Source organism: Pelodiscus sinensis, chromosome 4, assembly GCF_052426305.1.
Source record: "Pelodiscus sinensis isolate ZL-2025 chromosome 4, ASM5242630v1, whole genome shotgun sequence".
NCBI classification, from domain to species: Eukaryota; Metazoa; Chordata; order Testudines; family Trionychidae; genus Pelodiscus; species Pelodiscus sinensis.
In genome coordinates this window covers 129,811,610-129,835,804 of record NC_143055.1, presented here as the reverse complement: position 1 = coordinate 129,835,804, position 24,195 = coordinate 129,811,610, and the positions used below count along the sequence as shown (strand labels likewise).

The 24,195-nt window shown below is 41.9% G+C and overlaps 1 protein-coding gene across 5 annotated transcripts in view; it reads left to right on the top strand.

Annotated features, from left to right (window-relative positions):
- The window catches only part of ADAMTS3 (ADAM metallopeptidase with thrombospondin type 1 motif 3), a 188,087-nt gene that overhangs the window by 51,321 nt on the left and 112,571 nt on the right, over nucleotides 1-24,195 (top strand). For 4 of the 5 annotated variants that reach the window (XM_089778150.1, XM_089778148.1, XM_075929391.2 and 1 more), the window contains one exon: nucleotides 10,857-11,013. The exons of the other annotated variant lie outside the window; for it this stretch is intronic. In XM_089778150.1, the coding sequence (XP_089634276.1) occupies nucleotides 10,863-11,013 (151 nt within the window). In that variant the 5' untranslated portion in view covers nucleotides 10,857-10,862. The remainder of the gene's footprint in view (nucleotides 1-10,856; nucleotides 11,014-24,195) is intronic. 5 annotated transcript variants of the gene reach the window in all.

Here is a 24,195-nt window from a genome sequence, read left to right as displayed (position 1 = left end):
CAGAGTTTAAATACCCTTAGAGTTAGGATAGATATTGGAAAAACTTTCTAAATCTCCCTTGCTGCTAATTAAGTCCATTACATCTTGTTTTGCCTTCAGCAGACATGGAGAATCATTGATCACTATCCTCTTTCCAACAGCCCTCAATGTACTTGATGGCTGCTAAGAGCACCCCCTCAGTCGTCTTTTCTCAAGACGACATGTGCACAATCTAGTTTGGGTTGAGGTATGATGGAAGAGCTGCATGGGAAAGTGTTTGTGCATAGCTCTATTTTGTATTATCTTCCTAGGTTATAGGTACCACCGTGATGGGTGTTGTGAGTTCCTCACAATCATTAATGAGATTTTTGTGTGTAGCAGCCCGTATGATAGAGCATAGTTTATAGATGAGGAACTGAGGCATTACAGGGATAACTTGGCTTAGACATGGTTATACAGGAAGCATCTAGGAAAGTGGAGAATTGAACCCAGGTTGCCAGACTTAGTTCAGTGTGAAGCACTGCTGGTAAGACAATGGTATTTTTTTTCCCCCCAATTTCTACTCTCTGAGTTGGTAAGGGTTATGACGGTTTTTCATTTAGCTCTGCTGGTCCTGTTGTGGTTTTGTTTGCCTCTTTTAGATGATAGTAGTAGTAATAAGCAGAACCATAAACTTTAAATTACATATTGAAATTAATTTTGGTGGAACTATTATACCCATTAAGATATTTCATTTCAACAAAGCAGTAAAAGTAATAGTGTTTCAGGGCTTTAGACTTTACTTTCCTGTCATTCCTCATAAATACGTTTTTGTGGAGAGAACTTTTTCCCCTACACGCTTCTTTCTTCAAATGAGCCTTTTACAAAAGGTGTTGTCAGCACCTTCTTGCTTTTCTCCACTGGCTGGGGATTTGTGAAATGTTCTGTGTTGGAATGCCGAGATTTCAGGGGTGATCAGATGAATGTGTAACGGCTCTATGAGGGTAGACTCTATAAACCCAGCTCCCTCCTTCCATTTGCTTGGAAAACTGCAAATTCCTTTTATTGATCCTCTTTTCAAAAAGGTTCCTTGAGAACAAAAGTTGGATTCTGCATTTGCATGGGGAGTAGACTGGAAAAAACGTAGCTAAAACACCAGTGTTGATGGTCTACACTTGATTTCCACTAGAAGGGAGAGACGCTGCACATTTACAAATTCACCTATAGGAATTCTTAAGATGTACGCACCATTTAAACCTAACACCCTGTTGTTGACTGAAAACCTTAATAGTTGAGCTTCATATATATCCTGCTAGTCTATGTAAAACTGACTGAACCATATGATTTGGATTAGAGAGAAGTGAAACAATTCAGGAAAATGTAGGTATTTTTGAAGATGTGGGGGATGATCAATTCCCATCCAAGTAAAATTCCTGTTACAAAAGGATTAAGAGAAGAGAGTGTGAGTACTGGCTAAAGAGGATCTTCAAATCTACTATTTATTTGAGAGTAGAGATGTAATTAGTATAACCCTAAGGAAAAGCTTATCGGTTAATGCTATAGACTACGCGCATTTCCCCCACGCCACCTTCCAAGTAAATTTTTCAGCAGGCTGGCCAGCAGCCTGACTCAGTCCCGGTTTGTGCCAGGTCCGGGACCTAACCTCCACTGCAGCTCTGCATTTAAAGTGTATTAGGGGGCGGGCAGCACGGCTCAGTTCCAGCTTGCGCTGGGTCCAGGAACTCAGACCCCCCCCCCCCCACCAGAAAGGGGCTGCTGTCACGTCACGCTGCTGCCTTTGATATAGAAGCAGCAGCACAGAGGAACAGGCAGCCGGTCTGCAAGGGGAGCTGGTTTTTAAACTGGCTCCCCTCACGAACCAGCTCCCACCTGGTACCCCATGTTGCTGCCTCTGATACAGAGGCAGCAGTGCAGAGTGGCAGGGGGCGCCTTGGGAGTGGGGCTGAAGCACACTATTAAACTGTCCCTTTATTTCTATGCCACATGGACAATAACGTGCTGGAAGTGGCTCAGCTTTATGAGTGTTAAAAGTTCCAAGCACCCATGCTGAATACTTGGCAGGTAATAGAGCTACAGGACTAGCTCCTTAGCGGTGCCATAGTTCTGCTTGCAGCGTGTGAAGATGGAGGGAAGATCTGAGCTGTTTTGAAAATCTAAACATCAGTGTGTCACGGGGGATGCTGAGAAGCCTCTATTTTTAGGTGCCTTACTAGACATTCATCTTTTTTTGAAAATCTGGCTAAATGCAGAAGGTAAAACTTGGAAATTTAGCTCTCATCTTAAAAAATAATCTGGCTAATAGCTGTAGCAATGTTGTAGCACCACTGACTTCTGTGGAATTACAGCAGTGTCAGTGAGAGAAGACAGTCTCTCTCTATGGTAATTTAACATCTATTTTAATGTACTAGCATTACTGAATATCACTTAAAGTTTTGTTTGCAACAGCTAGAAGCATTCACTCAAGATTAAGGACTTGATTCTCTTCTCACAGCATAGATCAGAGTTAACGCTACTAATGTCCAATGGAGTTTCCGCTAGTATAAATCTGGTTAAAGTCAGAGGAGACTTAGGTTGCATATCTGCATGAATATGAGTCCTGAAGGTTGTAATTGGGTTCACACATAATTGAATAGCCAAAACAAATGACAAGCACATGGTGCTTTAAGTCCCATCACCCCCTGTTTTCCTCAGCCTGGGGACCACATACTACTTGAAGGAATTTTGGCATGGAAGGGATTTGTTTTTTGTGGAGTTTACCACTTTTATGATTGGAGTTTATTCTGCCAATAAGCTGACCACTCATGGCATCCCTTAGTAAGAAAAGGGAGTTGTTTGAAGAGGGAAAAAGATCAAGAATTAGTGCAGACAGTAATCTGTTGGTGCATCAGAATAATAAGACTCTTAGTCCTTCTCTTTTGCATTGCAATTGCAAAGGTTGAAATTCCTCATGGAACTTAGATGAATATTTTAATAATTTAATTATTATTAATGGGGGAAAATGGAGCTTTGGATTTTTGATTCTTTGTCTATACTGCAATACAGTTTACATGAACATACAGTTTGTAAAATAGTGATAGAAATGTAGCCGTGTTAGTCTGGTGTAGCTGAAACAAAAAACCATCTTGTTAGTCTTTAAAGTGCTACATAGCCCTGTTTTTTGATATAGTTTGTAAGATACTGGTAATCTATTGGGGATGTGTAATGAAGGATAGCTGGGGAATGACTTGTGGGTAAGAAGTAGACAAATGGATCAGTCCCATGTTTCTGTGTGTAATACTTTCCATGCGGGGCCAGCTGCAGAGCATACAAGTGTGCCAGTAGGCATAGCAAAAAAGCAGTTTGCATTTCAATAGAGACCAAAAGATCAGCCTAGGAAGGCAAATCAATAGGGAAATGCAGAAGATAGGCATAGGGGGCTTGAAAGCATAGCATATAGAAAAAGAAGCCATGCATTGGAATGTGTTGTGATCCGTGCTTAGGATGTTTCTTTACTATACCCATCTGAATTTTTTCCTGGGATAGATGGCTGATATGTAAGCATACACTCATATTACCTGAAACTTGCCTCCTTTTGGCTTGACCATGTGCCCTTCTGGCTTTCCACTGTTCCTTGCATACTTTCAGGATGTAGCTGAACTTTTGTACCACAGTGGAATCTCCACTAGATATGTTAGTCGTGCAAATAGTGTACACTTGACCCCCTCTTATAATGAGCTTCTTACATTACCACAGAATGGAGCCTAATGTGTTTTCCCTGGTCTGCATTTGTTTTTGTAAATGGTGATCAGATATCCCATTGGTCCTTCACTGTCCAGATTTTGTAAGGATTTTACCTTTCGGAAGTGCCATTATCATGGATTTAGCATGATGCAGAACGCTTGTGCACAGATACAAGCCCTTTTGTGAGTATGCACAAGTGTGTTCCAACAAGCAGGGCAGAGGTTTCCAGTGATGTGTAGTGATGACTGAAGTGCTGTGGCATGGGAGGGGTCTGCCTCCACTTAAAAAAAAAAAATGTAAAAATGGAATTTAAAACACTTGAAAATGCTGGAGAATAAAGTCTTTTGTTCATCCACAGAATAAATGCTGCTGCTGCAGCTGTATAAGCTTCGTAACCAGAACCATTAATGTGCCTCAAACCTTATCTTCAAGGATCACTCCTACTTGGTCAGTGACTGGCTATTCAGTTCTTGGCTTCTCTGCTGAGGTCTCCTGCAAGGGTGTTGGTTGCAGAGATATTTTTTTGATGTGGAACTGGATTGAGTTTGTGACCTCATTTCTCATAGGTAATTAGATGGTTATGGCTTTCGGCCACTACTGACCCAGGACGTGAAATTATGTTGCAGTGCTGAAAGGCTCTGTATTCCAATACTAATATTGTGACATCATCATCACAGACTGATACAGTGTCAAGTTATGAAAACAGGCTACAAAACCTGCCCAGGTAGGAAGGTGTAGAAGGATTGCCAGCTTCTGTGTTTATTGCTACCCATTCCAGTTGTTCAGTTACTTTGTCATTCAATATTGCCTATTTAACCAGGAACATGTCCTAGACTGCCATTAAATGCCAGGGAATGTTAATAATAAAATATGTAACATGTTGAAGATTGCATTAATAACTCTAAATCAAGGACACTGCGTTAACTATTTGTGTTCAGTTCAAAAGTATGCCAAGGCTAGAATGCTGTTGTGCATCTTCTATGGAAAGTTTGTTGTGTGCTGCAGTGTTCGTGCCTGATGATAATGCAGCTGAGTAGAATATGTTTAGTAAATTTAGCTGTGGTTCTGTTTTCCTGGGTATGTTTGCATGGCAAGTCATCCTGAACTTACACCATTTTCTTCTTTGGGTTCATATTGTTTACATTTGCATTTTGTAATATCAACTCTGATTTTTGAATGGTTAAATGAAATTGGACTCATGCTTTGTGTACTGTTTGCTTTAGAGAAATTAATTTTTTTAAATGTACATTTTCTTCTTTTAAATAGCAGTGTCACTGGGGTGGCAAAGGTTAAGTGACATGGAGCCATTAGGTATAATAAATGAGTTGAAGGCTCTTTTTTGGTAGGTCTTAAAAACATGGTGTAAAAGGTGTCATCAGTCTGAGCCTCTAGTCACTGGCCCCGTCGGGCCTTACAGGGCTACTCCCTGTCCGCCGCTACGAATACTGCTCCCATTGCCCAGGACAGTGAGCAGTGGAGGAAGGGAAGGGGGACTCGGGCCCACCCTCTCTCCGAGTCCCAACCCTGGGCCATAAGGTTGAGGGAGAGTCGTGCCTCCCTCCTATGACCTGACTGGTGGGGTGTTACCCCTTAACTCACCAGTCTGCGGGCTTACCTTCCTAGCCTTGCCCTGGGCCGCTTCCTCCCCCCTCTTGGCTCACCCGCCGCCAGCTCTGCTGGGCGTTCTCCCCCCAACGTCCTAGATTCGCCATGCATTTTTTTGCCTGGTCTCTCTCCCCAGACTCTTCCTGTCCCACTCCCTTTTTAAGTCCTTCTTCCTTCCTCCACCTATTCTCCTCTTCTCCTCCTGAGTCTTTGTCCTCCCCTTATGGCTCCTCTATTCTCCCTTTTATTCTCCTGACCTTTGCCCTGGGCTGCACTGTGGCGTCCCTGCTGACGTCACCCGAACATCTTGCGCCGTTGAGCCACGCCTCCCTGCGCAGCCCCAAATGCACCGGCTCTCTCAGCTGGGGTGGCGGGTGGTTGCCTGGCAGTACTGGGCGAGACGGCCCCTTGTGTGGCGCTGCCGACGCCCACATCTCCCCAATCGGCCCCAAGCGCGCCGGCCCCTTCAGCTGGGGCGGCGTATGGTTGCCCAGCAACCCCAGGTGAGCCAGCCCTTTGTGTGGCGCCATTGGTGCATGCGCCGTCCTGCCTCTTCGGCTCAGCCGTGCGGGGCAACGGCTTATGCCCCACTTTGCTTTGCCACTTGTCCCCTGCAAGGAAGGAAGGGCTGCAAGTGAGGGGCTCTGCTGCCCCGTCACACATGTTTTATAGTTTATACATTTTAAAAAAATGTTGAAACTATCCTTAATTCTTGCAAGATCCTCTGGTATTCCTTGCACAAAAGGGCACACTATTATGAATAGTAGAATTACGGGTTCCTTTCTTCTTTTGCAGACTTAACACAGAAAAGAAAAAAAAACCACACATTAAACCTGGATAGGGAAGCCAGAGTTAGCTTCTGGACTTCACACTGCCTTGGACACAGCTACTTTCAAGCTGTAGGCAAACAGCTTTGTAGAAAATAGGTTATTTAAACAAAATCTATGTGCCAAGATAAGATCTTACGCCAGTAACATAGCAACTGTAGGCACAAACTCACTTTTGGCCAGAAAAATGGCAAGAGAATAAATGATTAACATGCAAAGGGACTTGTTCATTCCCCAATCTAATAATGCTAGTTATTCACATGAAAGGGGAAAAACACAACTGTGTGATGTTACTTGACCTATTCCAACCTAAAAATCACAAAGATTACTGCCACTTGTTTAATAAAAAGAAAGAAAAAATGAAACAGTAGTGTTCATAGTTAGTAAAATTACATAATTTTAAAGAAATTTATTAGCCATAAAAATGAACAAACGATGGGAACAGATGACTGTTTGTTATTTAAGAGAATTCAGTCAAACTGTTAGGCTTTTTCATTTAATACCCCTCCTCCCCCCCCACACACACACAAAACCTGAAAGAGTGATGTAGGCAAAATATGTGGTTTGGCTCCTGATCCTTATATGCTGAAATTAATATTCTTAGTGCTGTAAAGCATTTTGGAAACCAAAGCTATATATAAGAAGTAATGAGTTTGGTGCTCAGTATGAATGCTATTGAAATCATAGATATTTCAGGCCAGTTTTATTGTTGATGGCACTTCATGTCAACCTTCATTTTCCTCAGGCATTTTTAGCGTAGGGTCCAACCCTGATACCATTAGACATGAGAGTTACCGATTTTAATTGTGGACGTATTCTTGGAAGTTTCAGCATGACACAATATTTAACTGAAGATTAGTTTTTAGTTCCTGAAGCCACGGCAACCTTAGCGGACACTACTTATTGCTGTAAGTGGTCTCATTGGAGATTGATCATTTACAACAGCTTCTTTTTGTTCTAGTCAAGATTATGAAACTTCAAAAATAGTTAGTTTAGCATGTGTGCAGTATTTTGCCTACTTTTTTAAAAGCAAAAACCCACTGATTTCAAGACACAGCAGCGATAACCAAGCAGGAGATCCAGCATGCTGTACGTTCTTATGGATATAAGAATGCTCCCATTGTTCAAATTCTAAGGGAAAAAGCAGTCGTCGGATGATAATGTTCATGACGCTTAGAGAACTTCTAAAATTATTTATGTTCTCAAATTTGAAACTTTGTGTTTTTGCATTTTAAACACCTTTACAATTCATTTACATTTGTCATATTGAGATTGAACTAAAATGATTTTTCTGTTTTGTACAACAAGCACCTGGTGGTGTTCTGATTCAAAGTTGAAATGCAAAGCTTTCGTGTGCGTTGGAACTCCTTCCCCATGCATGTCTGCAAATTTACTCACATGGGGTGGAGGGAAGACTGACTCTGAGCCTTCCTGATCCTGTGCTGCTCTAGCACCTGAAAAGGCACCTGCTGTAGTTCCCTAGAGCCTTGTCTAATTTAAAGCTTCCTGGAATCCAGAATCTCCAGTGCCCTGACAACACCCCTTATATGAGGCCTTGTAAACAGATCACTGATGAGAACCGGGGCTTTTGTAGCCTCTTGATGCAGCTCTGGCCCTTTCCCCCAGCTTGGTGCAGGGGTAGCCTGTCAGTCCAACTTATGAGTTCATCTCCCATCAGCTCCCATTCAGTGCACCAGGATCTTTTGAACATCTGGACCCAATTGTGGGTGTTGAGCATTTCTGAAAGTCTGGCCCTCGATCTCATCTTATTCCATTCTGTATATGTGCAGTGTGGTTACAGGCAGGGCCATAGCTTCGAAATTCATGGCTTACATACATTGAAATCCTCTGCCAGAATGCTACATTGAAAAGCTCTTTTGTATTGAATTTCTTTGGTTTCTGAGAAGAGAGGAAAAATATATGCAACGCTCAGGAGAACACATTGAAATAAATGCATGTTAGTCAGACTGTATTTTGCTTTCTAGGGGGGAGCCATACTCAGGTGTTAGCTGCAATCAAAGCTTATTTCTTTGACTTTATGGCTGGATCACAGCAATGTTGCACATTGTATATGGGGTTACTTTTCATCCCAGTCTGGTATCTGGAGTAGATACAGAAGACTGCACCATGTTGACTGATTGGGAACTAATACATGGATTCTGCTCCGGTGTTTGTTTGCTTCTGTACATTTCTGTGCAAGCCTAGCATTATGCATTACTTGTAGAGGTTGTATCTCCCTGCCCCGGGCTTCCTGCCCCTCCCGCTCCACAGCCCTGCTGAACCGTGCTCCCGCCCTCTCCACGTCTCCACAGCCCAGTTGAGTTGTGCGCTCAGCTTCCTGGCTCTCACCCCAGCCCTACTTGGCTGAGTGTCTTCCCCCATCACCACCCTATCCTCTGCAGCATGCCAGGACTCTCTGATCCTGGAACATCCAAGGTTCTTCCGGACCACAGATGTTGCCGGACCAGACAGTTCCGGTTTATAGAGGCGCAACCTATGCGGGGAGCCCTCAGAAAGGCAGTGAGGCTAGTAGGAACAAATAGACTCATAGACTTTAAGGTCAGAAGGGACCATTATGATCATCTAGTCAAACCTTCTGCACAATGCAGGCCACAGAATGTCACCTACCCCCTCCTAGAATAGTCCTCTCACCTATATCTCAGATATTGAAGCCTTCAAATAGTTTGAAGACCCCAAGATGCAGAGAATCCTCCAGCTGTGATCTGTACCCCACGCTACAGAGGAAGGCGAAAAACCTCCAGGGCCTCTTCCAATCTACCTTGGAGGAAAATTCCTTCCCGACCCCAAATATGGCGATCAGCTAAACCCTGAGCATGTTGGCAAGACTCACCAGCCAGATACCCAGAAAGTTCTTGTCTGTTGCAAACATACCAGTTCCCAGGGATGTTGGACAGGCCATGCAGAAGAGGTTGTACTTGGGGCTGTATTCCTTGTGTACTTCTCATAACCACCTGATCCTACTATCTGACCCCTGTCTAGGCTAGAGCCCATCCCCCCCCCCCCAACAGATGCAACCCACACAGGGAAAAGGCTGTGCTGAGTTTAGCTGACAGGGGAGATGGTGTTGGGGAGGCAGCTGGTTTGTCTTTCTGCCTGTCACAACCCGAGGAAGCACTGAACTTCCTCTGCACTTGGAAGGAGGATGCACAGCCTGCCCAGTAATCCCACATTTGGGTGTCTCTGGGTAACTCAAACACTTGGATGCAAAGTGACTAAATGAAACAGAAATGGAGGAGAGAAAATACTGAGCAACACTATTTCAGGAAGATTGGTAACCTAATGATCGTTTCTAGTCACTTTTTCTTGCTTTATCCAAATGATTTTATATAAGTGTTCATAGTTTACATTATACCTTTGAAGGTAGGTGGCTCAAAATAGCCCTTTGTTTTTCACTGCTATCTCCAAATAGTCTGCATATGTGTTTTTTCCACATGTTCACTGTGCCCACTCGCTCTGCCAAACAGAATATAGGCTGCTGCTGTCTCAGCTAAAGGAAAACTCAAGACTTTTTTTTTCTTGTTTGCTAAAAGGATTTTTTAAGACTATATCTTCCCCTTGATTATGCTGCCTAATTCTCACTATTGGTTGCTGTGATTGCATTCACTTTATCAGAAGATGACTTTACCACAATGACCTTGAACCTGATTCTGCTTTGACTCCCTCCCACCCATTTTATGCTGATGTAACTTATTCCACTTAGGTTAGTCCCAGTTAATACCAGTGTCCGTGAAAGTAGAGTTAAGCCTTATATCTGTAAATCCAGTTCAGAGTCCTCACAAGAGAAAGGCACAGAGAGGAAGGGTTTCAATGAACTGTTCGTCCATAGTGATCAATCATTAGATTGTGTAGGAAAAGTGTACAGCTCAGAGAGTCCAGGAAAATTAAGGCCCAATCCTGTAAAGTATTGCGCCTTTTCTGTGGGGGGTGCTGAGTGCAGATTAATTGAAGACACCCAGGACTGCATTCTTCAAGTTATAAACATCTGTATTAATAGTTATTAACATCTGAATTGAAATATGAGTCTTACTCCTTAGATACAAGAGCTAGAATTCCTGTCAGATTTGTGCCTTAGGCATGTACAGGTTGAACCTCTGTTAACTGGGACTCTCTGGTCCGACAACATCCATGGTCCAGCAGGACCACGGATGTTTCAGCACCAGAGTTCCGGTGGAGAGCTGGCGGCTGGGAGCCCGGTAGTTAGCAACGAGCTGCCTGGCAAGTCGGGGAGCCCGACATAGCTGAGAAGTGGGAAGCAGAACAGAGGGGTTGGTGGCTGGGGAGAGGGATCCAGCTTGGACAGGGCTAGGGGGGACCAGTAGCAGGAAGGCTACATATATGACCTCCCCTGGTCCGGCAAAATCCTGGTCAGACCTCAAGTGTGCCAGACCTGGGAGGTCTAAGCTGTGTTTTGTTGTGTGAGTGTGTATGATTACAGATTTATGGCCTAAGAAATAGTCTAAGCACAAGTCAAAATGTTCAATAGCTAGAAATACTCTGCATCCAGTGTAAAGCCCAAATAAAAACAAGAACAAACCCAGCAATTATTCTATTTCACTGGGCAGTAGTCTATCTGTCAGATTCACTTGCTGGCCGTTGCACCCTTCACACGTCTTTAAAATGTCAGTAGGAGCTGATCAATGTATCGAGTCAGGAAAATGGATTTTTGACGTACTTTGTGCTCTTCCTCTCCTCCCTCCTCACCAGGCTGGAATGATAAGAACTGATAAGGATGAATATTTCATTGAACCTTTGGAAAGAGGCAAACAAATGGAAGAAGAGAGAGGAAGAATTCACGTGGTCTACAGGAGATCAGCTGTAACACAAGATCCTGCCGACATGCTCCTAGACTTCCATACGGAAGGTACAGCAGATGTCCATGGTTACTTAGATATCTATTCCAGATAGCTATGGCTTCCATTAGCCTTTGAAAAAAGTGTTTTGACCGAGATAGATGAAAAATAAAATGTCACTGAAATCTTTCCTCGAGTGCATATACACAGCATGCCCTGATGACAGTAACAGTTGTTCATGCATATTTCAGAGCAGAACTTGGCCATGCATTTTTTTAAATAAATGTTGCAAAATAAGCCCGATCCTGCTCTCATTGAAGTCAATGGCAAAATTCCCATTAATTTCAGTAGAAGCAGTTTGAGTTCTATGTGATTTGGGAAGATATGGGATATTTCATGTAAATAGAATTTAATATCATACACAATTTACACATTTTTGTTTAAACTTTTTGGGTTCCTAGTAATAGTTAAATTGTACAAATGGCTGTGACTTTTTTAAACCATCTACTGAAAGTAATTAATGCAATTTTAAAATAATTAGTTTAATAGGCTATGTTTTGCTGTAACCAAGAGGTACCTTCAGTTTTAAAGCCAATGTGGTTGGTCCATCTGAAAATAATTATTTTGCACTCTGGACCACTAGACTTTTTTCTCTTTAACTTTTTACAAATGCTTGAGCACCCGAGCCTTTGAGAAGCAAACCGCAAAGCTTCTTTTCAAATAAGGCTGGAAACATTGAGATGGCAAAGAGGCTAGGAGATTTTTTTTAAAGTTTTTGTTTTTGAAATGCATCGGAGAAACAGCTGTAGATATTACTGAGCTATCTTGTCCAGGGGTTCTCAATGAGGAGTAGAGAATAGGTTTCAAGGGGGTATGATCCTATGCTTTCTCCTAATGTTGAGAGAAAGGGGTGGAGGGGGGAGGGAGAGCAAACATTTTCCTGTGGTAAGTTGGGTGGTATAGTATGGGAAGGATAAAATCCACTGCTCTGATCCCCGGTCATTGAAATGTATAGCAGTGGTTTCCGTTCATTGGCATGTATGTTCATAGAAAGGGAGGATGGTGGTGATCTCAAGTAGGGATTTAGATTTAATGGACATTGCCTATCTCCTAGAACTGGAAGGGACCTTGAAAAGTCATCGAGTCCAGTCCCCTGCCTTCACAACGGGACCAAGTACCATCCCTGACAAATTTTTGCCCCAAATCCCTACATGGCGTCCACAAGGATTGAATTCACAACCCTGGGTTTAGCAGGCCAATGCTTAAACCACTGAGCTATCCCTGTGAAAGTATAACCCTGTACATGGTTAACTGATGAGCTTGGCTCATCGGTTAACCTTCATGGTTACACACAGGCTGACAATATGCCCGGTGTTCAGAGGCAGCAGCATGGGGAGCAGGTGGGAGCTGATATGCATGGGGAGCTGGCTTAAAAACAAGCTCTCTGTGCGCACCAGCTCCTGAGGAGCCGACTGCTGCCCCACGTGTAAGCATGTAACTACTGAAATTTTCAGCGGTTACACAGTTACTTACTTATACACATTTTAACACCCCTAATCTCAAGTTGACTTCAAAAGATTCACATTTTTATTTAGACAAGTTTTCCAATTAAAAGGTAGGGAAATCTTGTTCTCCTTCAGTGCTCTAACTTTTCTCCCCACCATCTTTCAGTTTTCAACCTTTTTCCAATTCTCGATGTGCCCATATCTCAATAATAAGGCATAAACTTATGCTTACACCTAACCAAGCCTTGAGAGAGAATGCTTATTGAAATGAAAAAACTAAGGTAGGTAAAATCCTTTGGCAGGCGGAAAACAAACCTTTCTGCACAGCCAGTTGTCATAGAGTTAAATTGTTCATTGTGGGTTGGCAGCTTCTCTCCAAAAGATTGTATCTTAATAACGAATCCCATCTAATCTTCACCAATATTTCTAAGTTGAACAGTACCGTACCTCTTAGCAAGCATGACAGGCTGGTTTACACAGAAGTAATGAGTTCAGCAGCACCTTATTGTTGTGTAAACTATTCGCAAACCAGTCTAACTGAATCCGAACAGGGTCAAAGTCAATGCGTACTTGATTAAGGAGCAAGATGCGGAGCAGCGGATCTAGTGTGGTGAGCCTGTAGAAACAAGCTCAGCATTGCATTCCCCAGTCAGCCCTTCTGAGATGACAGACCTGATCCAGAGAAGTCCTGAACTAGCTCAGGTTGTTGCAACCTTAGGAGTGCAGCAAACTCCATTCAGCTGCTGCCAAGGGAGGGGAAACGAGAAAAGAGACTGGGGTCCCTCCATTTAAATCAATTGGCAAATTGTTGCTTCATTTGAAGGGACACCTGGAGGTGGGGTGCTGCCGCTTCTCTCCTTTTTATCTGCCAGATGGTGGTGATAAGGTTACTTAATTTAAGATTCCTGTAGCTGCCTGTCAGTCAGCTCAGGAAAACCACTATTCCTTTCTCCTCCCCCCCCCAACCTGAAGTTCCTACTTTGCATGTTCAGAACTTCCAGCAGCTTATGGTCTCCAGATGGGGTGGAATGAAAACTTAAACGTTGGACAATTACGTGAACAGTATTTAGAGGTCAGATGGGGGCGGGAGTGAGATTCTCTTCCAAGCTCCGCCCACACGAGATGCTACCCTCAGTTGATTACACGGCTGTTCAAACATGATCATGTGTTATCTGCATTGATTGAACATCACTTCCCCTTGGGAGGGTCTGACTGCACACGTGGGCTGTACTAGACCCTTCATGCTTATCTTCTTCTCAGTGAGGCTGGTTCCTCTTTGCAAAGGGAGGGCTGTGTTAATCTCTCCTTGCATTTGAGTCCTTGACTGGGAACTGGAGAAAAGTAACAGTTCTCTCCCAAACCCTTTAGCTAGTGCTATCGGAATAAACCACCACTCACAATAAATTGTGCAGCTCTTCACAGTATGATCCTCCCTTCATAAAATGATGGTTCCCATTCCTTTTCCTTCAAGTCTTGATCATCCAGAGAAACAGATAATACTTTAAAAGACAAAGTGTGTGTCCTAAGTTGTCTTGAGTTTAGTGCTCATGGAGATGAAGGGAGCAGGTCACACTTGTCAACAGTTGTTTAAGATTCTGCAAACAGTCAAATATCACTGTATCCGTTACTCTCCACTCATTGTTCTGAGCCTCTCTCACCCACCGCAACAGTTCGAGACTAACTCTAGCTGTCTCTAATCTCGGTGATAGACAACTGAGTGCAATGAGATGTCCTCTCTCTAGAAACGAAAAGGCCATGCAGCCTTGCTGGATCATGAAGTTCTCACTATCAGTGTCCTATGGAGGTTCTGGATCCCATGTTCTGGTCCTGTCCTATAAAAAACCAACAAACCAAACCAAAACCCCTTTCATGGTAGTATTCAGAATCTGTACTTACTGGTCACTCAGACATTGCTTCTTGGTGTACCATATGCTTTGTCTTAATTTCCTATGGGATGCAGAACCTTCCAGTTTAGAAGATCTTGTTTTCTCTCCCTGGTATATCACTTTGTAATATATGCCTTTAATATTTTATTTTAGTATGTAAACCTTTTGTTGTAGGGGTCCAAGGTAGTTCTGTGCCTCCCATAACAAGTATGTTTTAAAAATATATAATTTATCCAGGAAATACAGTTCCCTATCCTAATTATTAAAATAAAGTTTCCTTGATAATGAAAAGACTATCATCCCTTCCAAAGTGAAATTTGCAATATGCATAAAATCTCAACTAATCTTCAAGAGGAGCTACTACCCGGAGATATGAAATGCAGGGTTTATTTTGGCCTGTTATATGTACATGTCATACCTTTTCAACTTGGCTCTGCCAACTAAGTCTCTTGGTGCTGTCTACAAAAAAAGAACTGTCTGATACAGACTTGCCTACATGCAAGTAAATCTAATTGCAGGTCTGACAACCTTGACAGTGTCCCTTCAACAGCATCCTCTTAATTTGACATTGTATTTATAAGTGCCCTTAATTATCTCCATTAAGCAGTTTATATTTATAAGGGGTGCTTCCTGCCCTACAGTTTTGTAAGGTATCTGTTCATTTTCAGTGTGAAGTTGGCCGTCTGCTCTTGAACAATCCAAGCATAAGAAGAAAATATCAATCCACTTGCTGAGCCTTGCAGTTATATCTCAAAACAGTACTGCTTGCAAGATTGTGAGTCTGTCGTAGACATGTTGATTGTTTTAATTGATTTGACATTCCTGGTGTTTACCTAGCACTCTTAAAATATTTACAAAGACTTCTCCCCAGCTGACCTTCAGGTGGCCTGTAATGTCCAGATGTCTCAAAGCCCCACTTTTTCCACAATTGTGATGCAAGTCACTTTCCTCTCATTGGGATCCCTCTTGTAAATTTTTGAACAAGTTAGCTGGAGATTTGCTAATTTTTCTTTCTTGGTCCTTTGGTGTATGCTGTGCATGGTTTGTCTTTTATTCCCTTTCATTTAGAAGATCCCTTAATGAAATAAGGCTGGAGTGTCCACAGGAAGACTAAGATCTTTCACAGTCCATTGTCTTGGCTAATGGGTCATTAGCTCTGTCTAGCTTTTTCATGGCTGTACCTGAAGGACTAGTTGTGGGCGACACCCAGAGTAACATATTTGAAATATAGGTACATGGTCAATATTTCTAACTTCAGATACAGAGATGATTAAGGCACACAAATTGGGTAAGAAATTTCAAGGGGGTAGCCGCATTGGTCTGTTTCAGCAAAAGGAACAAGGAGTTCTGTGGGACCTTAAAGACTAACATTTATTTGAGCCTAGCTTTTGTGGGCGGAAGCCCACTTTGACAAATGTGTTAGTCTTTAAAGTGCCACAGGACTCCTCATTATTTTAAAATTGGATAATTGCATTTAGTAAATCATAACCTTTCCAGTTATATCTTACGTGAGCCAACTTTCATAAAACACATCTCAGTTATCTCCTCTCCATATCATAAGCATATTTGCACAAGGAATATGGAGTGTAACAGCACCATTGCCATAACATTTAAAAGCAGATGATACAACTTACCTAAGCATATAAAAATGCAAACTAAAAGATGCTAAACAAACATGCAATATAAATGTCTTGGCAGGGTAGCCGTGTTAGTCTGTAACTTCAAAAGCCACGAATTTAGGCACCTTAGAAACTAACAAAAAATAATATAGTTTCATGAGCTTTCATGGGTAAAACCCTCTTCTTCAGATGAGATGATCTTGGTCTGGGAAGAAAATTCCATCTTGCAGCTTTCTGAAGAGGCAAGAATTTCTCAAGATGTGTGCATCACGCGCCTTTCCTGACCATCCCATGTTGTTGTCGGTCAAATAGCCCTTTTGATCCACCAGTGCCTCCAGCACCATTGAGAAGTACGCCTTGCGGTTTATGAACTCTTTGGCGAGATTGGGTGCTAAGATTGGAGATGTGCATTCCATTTATTGCCCTGCCCCATCACAGTTAGGGAGCCCTATTGTGGCAAAGCCCTGCACTATGTTCTGCACGTTTCCCAGAGTTGTTTCATCAAGAGGATCAAATGCCGGCAGCATTTGCTAGTAGCTCAGCTCAAGTGCTTCACAGAACAGTATGCTCATGGCCTCCTGAGATTCTTCCTTGTTTCAGCAGATGTACTCGAGCATTCGGTGCCCCATGGCTAATGTGATTACCATAATACTTTGCTTCTGAATAGGTTCCATGCTTACTCTGCTATGGCATCCGCACAGATAACCAGGGGGGGAAAAAAGGCAGAAAAAGGCTGTTTGCTGTTGCTTTCAAGCAGGAGGGGAAGGGACCAGATAAGTGCATTATGGGATGATGACAACCTGTAGACAAAGCCACCCACTACACAGTTTTGCTTCCAGCATGCACTGGAAGCCTAATCCAGAAGAAGACTCCAGAATGCAAAGGGATGGCAGGAATTGTGGGATAGCTACCCCATAGTTCATCACTCTCAAAGTTGATGATAGCCACCCTTCTGGGGACACGCTACTTCGAACGGTGTCGAAATCTTGTCTGCAGTGGTGACTTGCACCTTCTACTTCACAAAATTGGGTTCTAAAACATTGACCTTAATAAATTTGACCTTATCTCATAGTGTAGATGAGGTCTTACATGTCGATAATTAAACATACAACAGCTGTTATGATAATATCTTTAACTTTTCATTTAGAATAGTATGTCTCTAGAGCCTATCAGTAGAGCGAAGGTAAAACACTGACCCCGCTGAAGTCCATAGCAAAACTCTCATTTGTTTTCAGAGGACAGGGCGGGGCATGATTCAAGCATAAATGTTTTTTAAATGAATTGCCAGACCTGGCACAGTGCAAGCAGCATTCTGATTATTTATACAGAATTTTACATTTTTATTTTTTATTCTGGTAATGAAGTGTAAATACAAGGCAAATGGTCAGGTGCTTAATATATAGCCTGCTATACACCTCAAAATGAGCTATCCCTGGCTATTTGTAGCCTCTTTTGCAGTGGGGCCATGATTTGGCGTATATCAGTGTTTTTCAACCAGTGGTACAAATACCCTTAGGGGTACTCAAGAGAAGTCTGGAGGGTATGTCAACACAACTGAAATTTGGAGAAAACTGAATTTTCGTCTAAGTTTTACAGCACTTTATTATTTTGATTTACACCCCAAAATTTCATCGCCCTCCTAGCTATGGTTAAGTTGTTTAAACAAATGTGTTGCAATCGTAGGAAAAAAAAATGTCTGAAAACTGTAGGTACTGGGGGTACTTATAATTTTTTTTAAAAGGGTACTTCATTAAAAAAAGGTTGAGAAACACTCGTATACTACAGTATTTTTGATCACTTATTTTCTGTGTGTAAATCCCTTTCCTTTGAATTGTATCAAATACCCAAGATACTGCTGCTGCAACCATTGGCTGAACATGTTAGTTACAAACCTATTTAATTCTAAGGGTTCAGATGCGCCTCTATTGCATCACTGAGCTAGAGACTGCAGGGATGAGACATGGCAATTGGTTAGAATGGACTGTGCTCAATGTGTCCAGCCAGTCTTCTCTCGAGTGAAATTGAGTGGGGCGGGGGCATGGGAGCGGATAGGAGAATAAACAAAGGCCAAGACACAAACAGTGACCGGTTATTTTGGTGCCTCCGTTTTTAGGGTCCAGCTTGAGTTGGAGCACCCATATTTGGAAGCTCAGGCCTCTGCCTGGTGCCCCAATCATGACTGCTTTTGAAAATCTTTGCTAAATCCTTTGCTCCTTCACTTGCCCTAGAAGAAGTGTCATGCTTGACTGTCTTGTCACAGCCATCTCCCCCACAACTCAGGGACAATGTATGTCAATGCAAGCTCACACCAGTGTGACTTTGGCAGCGTGATGCACGTTTTACATGGGTCATGGCTAAAGCTCACGAAGGGAGAGAAGAAGGCATAAGGAGTGGCCTTTGTCAGGGCCAACCAAAATTGCAACTTCTGTGCTCGGGAATTCTACTCGCCTCATTGGGACCACCTGGCTGAACAGAAGGTGGGGGCTATAGTTGGAGTCCGGGCTCTGTCATCCCTTTCATACCAGCGAGCAGAGCTGATTGTTTGTGCAAGGAATTACACTGCACTCTTCAGGGAGGTGTAAGAAATGTTTCTTCTTGGCACGACTAGGTAGCTCTGGGAGTGCCGCTCTGGTGCATAACACTTCCTGTCCTCCCAGCAGTGCAGCTCTGGCATTTGGTGCCATTTAGCCTTACATTATTCAGTTTATCATTCAAACTCCTCCTATTCTAGGGTTATTGCATGTTTTGCTTTCACTTTTAAAGCTTGAACTCCCACTAAATTCAAATTCAAGTCCGGTGCTTTACAGAACGATCATTTCAACCCTAAAGAAAATTCCCATCTTTTTTTCCTTGAACTAGTTGGGAAAAAAAAGTTTTGGACTCTACAGTAGTTCATGCTACTTCTGAGAATGTTTCAGTTCATTTTAAATGCATTAGAATTCTTACCGAAACAATTGAAACCTAGCAAGGTCTGTGAGAAGGTAAGAATATATTAAATAGGCTTCCTCGGCACTGGCATTTACCTAAGTCATTTGAAGTATCCCCAGAGTAAATCCATTATAAGCTGATTTTTATGTATTACTTAGCATGCCAAACAATTGGTCCAGCTTTGGGTTACGGTAATAGACATTGTAATTAAGGAGGTCAAGTCACCTGAGGAGGAATGAGTGGGAGTTTTGTACTGAGCGTTTTGTAAAGCTGCTTTCTCATCTGAAAGTTGATTATACTAGGCAGATAGCCGCAGGGCTAGGGATAGGAGACTAGTAGTTATATATTGTTCTACATCTCCTTATTTATGGAGATCATGTCTGAAAGAGCTATCAAAATGCTGTTGAATCCTTACACATGTTTTTAAGCTATTTATTCCCGCTTCTAAGTGTAATAAAAACCACAAATTTTTATTCAATAGATATGTCTTCCTTGCTGTACATTTTCAGGCAGCTTCCTTAAAACTTAATTTTTATGCATTCCAGTTAATAACTTTGATATGTAAAACATAAAACTTCTGAATATAGTAAGGCAGAATGTTCTATGGCAGTGTGAAAAGGCAAGAGACAGTCTCTCTGCTTTTTCAATTATTTCTACTCCTGGAAGCACAATTTCCACTTTCTATGGAACTAATTGCTAGAATTACAAATCCAAGCAATGTTGGGTTGCCACATCTAACCCAACAATCAGGTATTGGTATGTTGAAGTTGTTTAGAGAATAATATTGACATTAGAGGTTAATTCATATATACAGGATGATATTCACGGGGGAGGTTTAACAAGGTTCTAGACTGCTTTTGAAGATGTCTATATTGAAGCAAAATCTACTGAATTAATAACTACAAACACAGTTTATTGTGTTTATTATCCTAGTCTGTTTGTAGGTCTCATTTCTACAGGATCTTTCATTTGAGGAGTTGAATGTGATTTATAAATCTTTATGATCAAAGCCTCACAAAATCAGCGAGAGCTGTGAATTCACAGTGCTTTATGACAGTCAATCCTTACTTCATAGTGGCCAAAAATGGAGGCACCTAATACCATTGTACATTTGAGGATGTTGGCTTTAATCTCTGTGTCTGTTTTCCCCATATGTAAAACAGGGGATAATACATATTTACCTCATGTGCTATGTTGGTAAGGGATTATGGACTATTAATCAGAAACTATTCTCTGAGATTAGGGTTTCAAGACATAAGGGAAGTATTGGGTAAATGGGCAGGAACTCCTGGCAGATTTATGCTGGGGAATCTGTCAGAATGAGTGCTACAAGCGCCGTGGTGTCCAACCAGTTTTGAAGCAGTAGCCACTGCAGTGGCTACTACTGTAGTGAACAAGCCACACTCAATCAGCCAAATAGCCACATGTGGCTCGCATGTTGGACACCATGGTGCTAGACACAACACTAACTTTTCCTCCACTGGGATGGGTTAGTGAGTGGGCTAGGAGGCACTGAGCACATGCTGATGGGGAAAGGGGCCCTGCATTCAGCGCAGCGTGCCTGACTGGGAGTCTGTGGCATTAGGTCCTGTTTGTGTGGGTCTTCACACAGGCCACCTGCTCTCTATTTGGTGGTACGTGGGGGAAACTCCATGAGAAGAGTTTCCAGAAGGATTTTCTGTAGGCATTTCAATAGCAGGGGTCCAAGGATGTATATGACATAGACATGCTCGACTTTCTTAGTAACTTAGAGTTTTATCCTAAGAGATGCTTGACTATTTGCAACTCCTTGTTTGGGTTCAGTGTTTGTGAATGCTCATCACCTCCCCTCTCCCCCCCCCTCCCCTTCCAAGATCAGACCCATGTTTTTATGTCAGCAAACATATTCCCAAATAATACCTTTTTAAAAATCCTAAATTTATAAAATATCTAAAACTTAGAAGAGAGAGAGGATATCAGCTGTCTGCATAGTCTGTGCACAAAAAATTAAGAAAGTAGCTGCAGGATTTTTTTTTTTTTAAATCGTAACTTATTAATCTTTACTATTTTGACAACTAAATAGCTTTCCAGTTGAGAACAGAAAATAATGTTTACAGTCTGGCAGGTTTGGCAGGTTTGAAAGAATAATGATACTATCACTCTGCCAAAATCTAGTGAAAGGAATAGCCTCTTCTTCACTGGAAAACAAATAAACATGACCACGATATATGAACTAGTTCACCTTTTCCTTTTGGAAGCCTTTAACTATGGCTTCTGGCTCTCCCAGATACATATTTCAGGTTTAAGTAAAAGTTTATAGCCTATTTTGTCATATGCAGATTTGGTGGGGGTTTTTTTGGCCTCATTGGGTAACATTTATTTTCTACATCAAAAACAATAGAGGGAAGCCAAAGAATCAAAAGTTTAGAATGTCTCATACCAATTCAGGAAGGATGACTATCCATGATACTTAGCTGTATGGACCTTTTTTAAGTTCTTCTGAACCTAAACCAGTAGTCTCACAAGATAAAATCCAAATAATATGTTTTAGGAATTAAGGCCATGATCCATTGCTTGTTGAAATCAGGAGGTAAGATTCAAATTTATTTCAGCAAGCTTTGAATCAGACTCTTATGGAGATAAACTTTGGGTCATTGTTTCCTTGAGCTGCTCATAGAGGGTTTGATTTATATCTCCTTCTATTCATTTATTGTTGGGTGCTGAATCTTTTTAATAATGGTGGTGGTTCTGACCCTTTGTTTGAAACTCATGTTAACACTGTAAAAGTTATTTCCGTATTTTACCATCATTTTTTCCCTCTTTTGTTAAAGCACAACCTATTCATCCACAAAGTGCTTTGCAGTAAAGTAAACGTTGTAATTACTTCCTAACAGTGAGGTATAAGGAATAGGGAGCTTTTATCTCCCAGCTTCCTTTCAGGATTTTCATTTTCCCTAAAGAACCAAAAGTGCTTGTGTGGTGGTTGTGGTTGCCATGGTAGTAGGGTTGAGTGTCTTTGTCCCAGGTGGGAAACATGTATGAGCAAGAAATGATTTGGGAGTTGCTCCTGGTTGCTGGGGAATGAAACTATGGAACAGAAGTAGGAAGAATGGGAAGACTGTTGCCTACTTCTGAGAGCCTCCAGTCTTCTCAGGCATACCAGTGTTCCTTAAAGGACTAGGCAGGCCAGTAGGTTGCTTAACTCTTCCTATGCAGAATTTTTCATTGCCTGTGTTTTGAGAACGCACTTATATTGGTTACAGTACATCAGACCACTTATTAGTGAATAATAGCAATTGGAAAGATATAACTGATTCTAATAGGGATTCACAGCATAGCGTGCAACAAAATGTTTTTTACGTGTTCTCTATGATTGTAGTTGTGACACTCTAAACAATTTTATTTGAAAAGACCATTGATTCAATTTATTTAGTTTTCCCATTATCCAGAATTGCTAGAATTTGGTTTATAAATACTACACAGAATTCCACTTCCTTTTCCACAGAATTCCATCCACACACAGATAATAGCTATGTTTATTGTTAAACATGTTTAATTTTTTAATTGATTTTACATTTTCGTATCTGTGCAACATTATGGGGAGTGCCAACAAGTAATTAATGACATTAGATATTGTGATTCAGGAAGTTAAAGCGCTAGCAAGTTCTCAACCAGAATTTTTCTGACTTAACCTATTTGTAAATTTAGATTATTATTGATGGAAATTATATTTTGTTGGTTTCTGAATGGTGAAATCAACATTAACAAAAAAAATCTAATTCTGCCACGAGTACTTACAGGTAAACATTCTTGTTGAACATTTATGACAAGATACAAGGAGGTTTAGTTGAATGTTTTGGTTTTTTAGAATTTATTTAATCAGAGGAAAGACTGGCAACAGAGGTGTTTTCCAAATAGGCACAGCTTAAGTCAGCGAGAGAAAATGTATATTGACAAATACATTCAGAGTGTGGGGTGAAGGGAAGGGAAGACAAGATCAAGAGGGGTAAAAGAAAATACAGCAAAGCTCATTTCTAGCAAAGCACATAAGGACTTGTCACTTTAAGCATGGTATTTTTGCTTATCTCTGTAATTTCCACTTCATGCATCTGATGAAGTAGGTTTTTGCTCATGAGAGTTTAGGCCCAAATAAATCTGTTAGCCTTTGAGGTGCCATGGGACTCGTTTTTGTGGATATAGACTAACCTGCCTACTCCTCTGATACTTTTAAGCATGGTAGAAATATTGCTGACTACTGTGGAGAATTGCTTTCGTTGTTAAGTATTATGCATGTCCTTAAGTGGGACTTAAGTCAAAAATAAAACATCCTTCCCTACTGTGTTGCAATTATGGACTTGTCATTTCTCACGAAGAATTAATTGTTCGGTACTACACATTTGCTTTCGAGTGGAAGTTGGCATATAGTTTTTAGGACGCTTTGGCACTTAGGAAAGAAAACAACAAAAGAGTAAACTAGAAAACGCTACTGTACATCTAGGTTGGTGGACTGTGATACTAGACCATGGAAGAATGGTAGAGGTTGAACCTCTCTAGTCTGGCACCCTCGGGATCTGACTGGTGCTAAAACAGAGAATTTGCTGACCCACGGGAGGTCATTATTGTCTAGCGGTATTGCCCACACTCCCACTGCTTGCTGGGCTCTTAGAAGACATTTAGGGGTAAGCTGGAGCTAAATAACAGCACAGAACAGGGCCAGGGCTGGTGGCTGTAAACAAACTTTGAGGACCAAGGGAAACTAGGCCACACCCATGATAAGTGCACATCTGGCTGACTAAAATCATGCTGGACCATGGATGTTACCCAACCAGAGAGTTTCAACCTGTAATGTGGCTCTCTCCCTGCCATCCTATATTAGAGCCACTCAGGGTAGCTGACAGCCTCCATGGGCTCCTGGGTGTGGGCAGCTCCGTGCTCCCAGAGTGCGTGGCGTACACTCTGGCGGCAATTTTAAAGGCCACTGCCACAGTAGCGGTGGTGGCAGCCAGGACCCCTAGACCTCTTTGAATCACCAGGCACTCTGGCAACTGTCCCTTTTGCCGTCTCCCATGGGCGGGCCTGGAGCCACTAGTGGGACAGGCTTATTATATCCTCAATACTATGCCAGGAACCAACACAGCTTAGTGCTGACTTCACTTGCCGTAGTTCAGTGAAGCTTTATTTTAAATGAGAAGTGCTGGCATCATTTTAGACACGCACCAAAAATGGCGTAAAACCTTCCTTAAATTAAGTTTTAAGAAATCCAAACCCCACATTTGTAAGTCTGAGTTTGTGTGAGAGATAAAAAGCTTGAAGGCCGAGTACTATAGTCCTTGAAT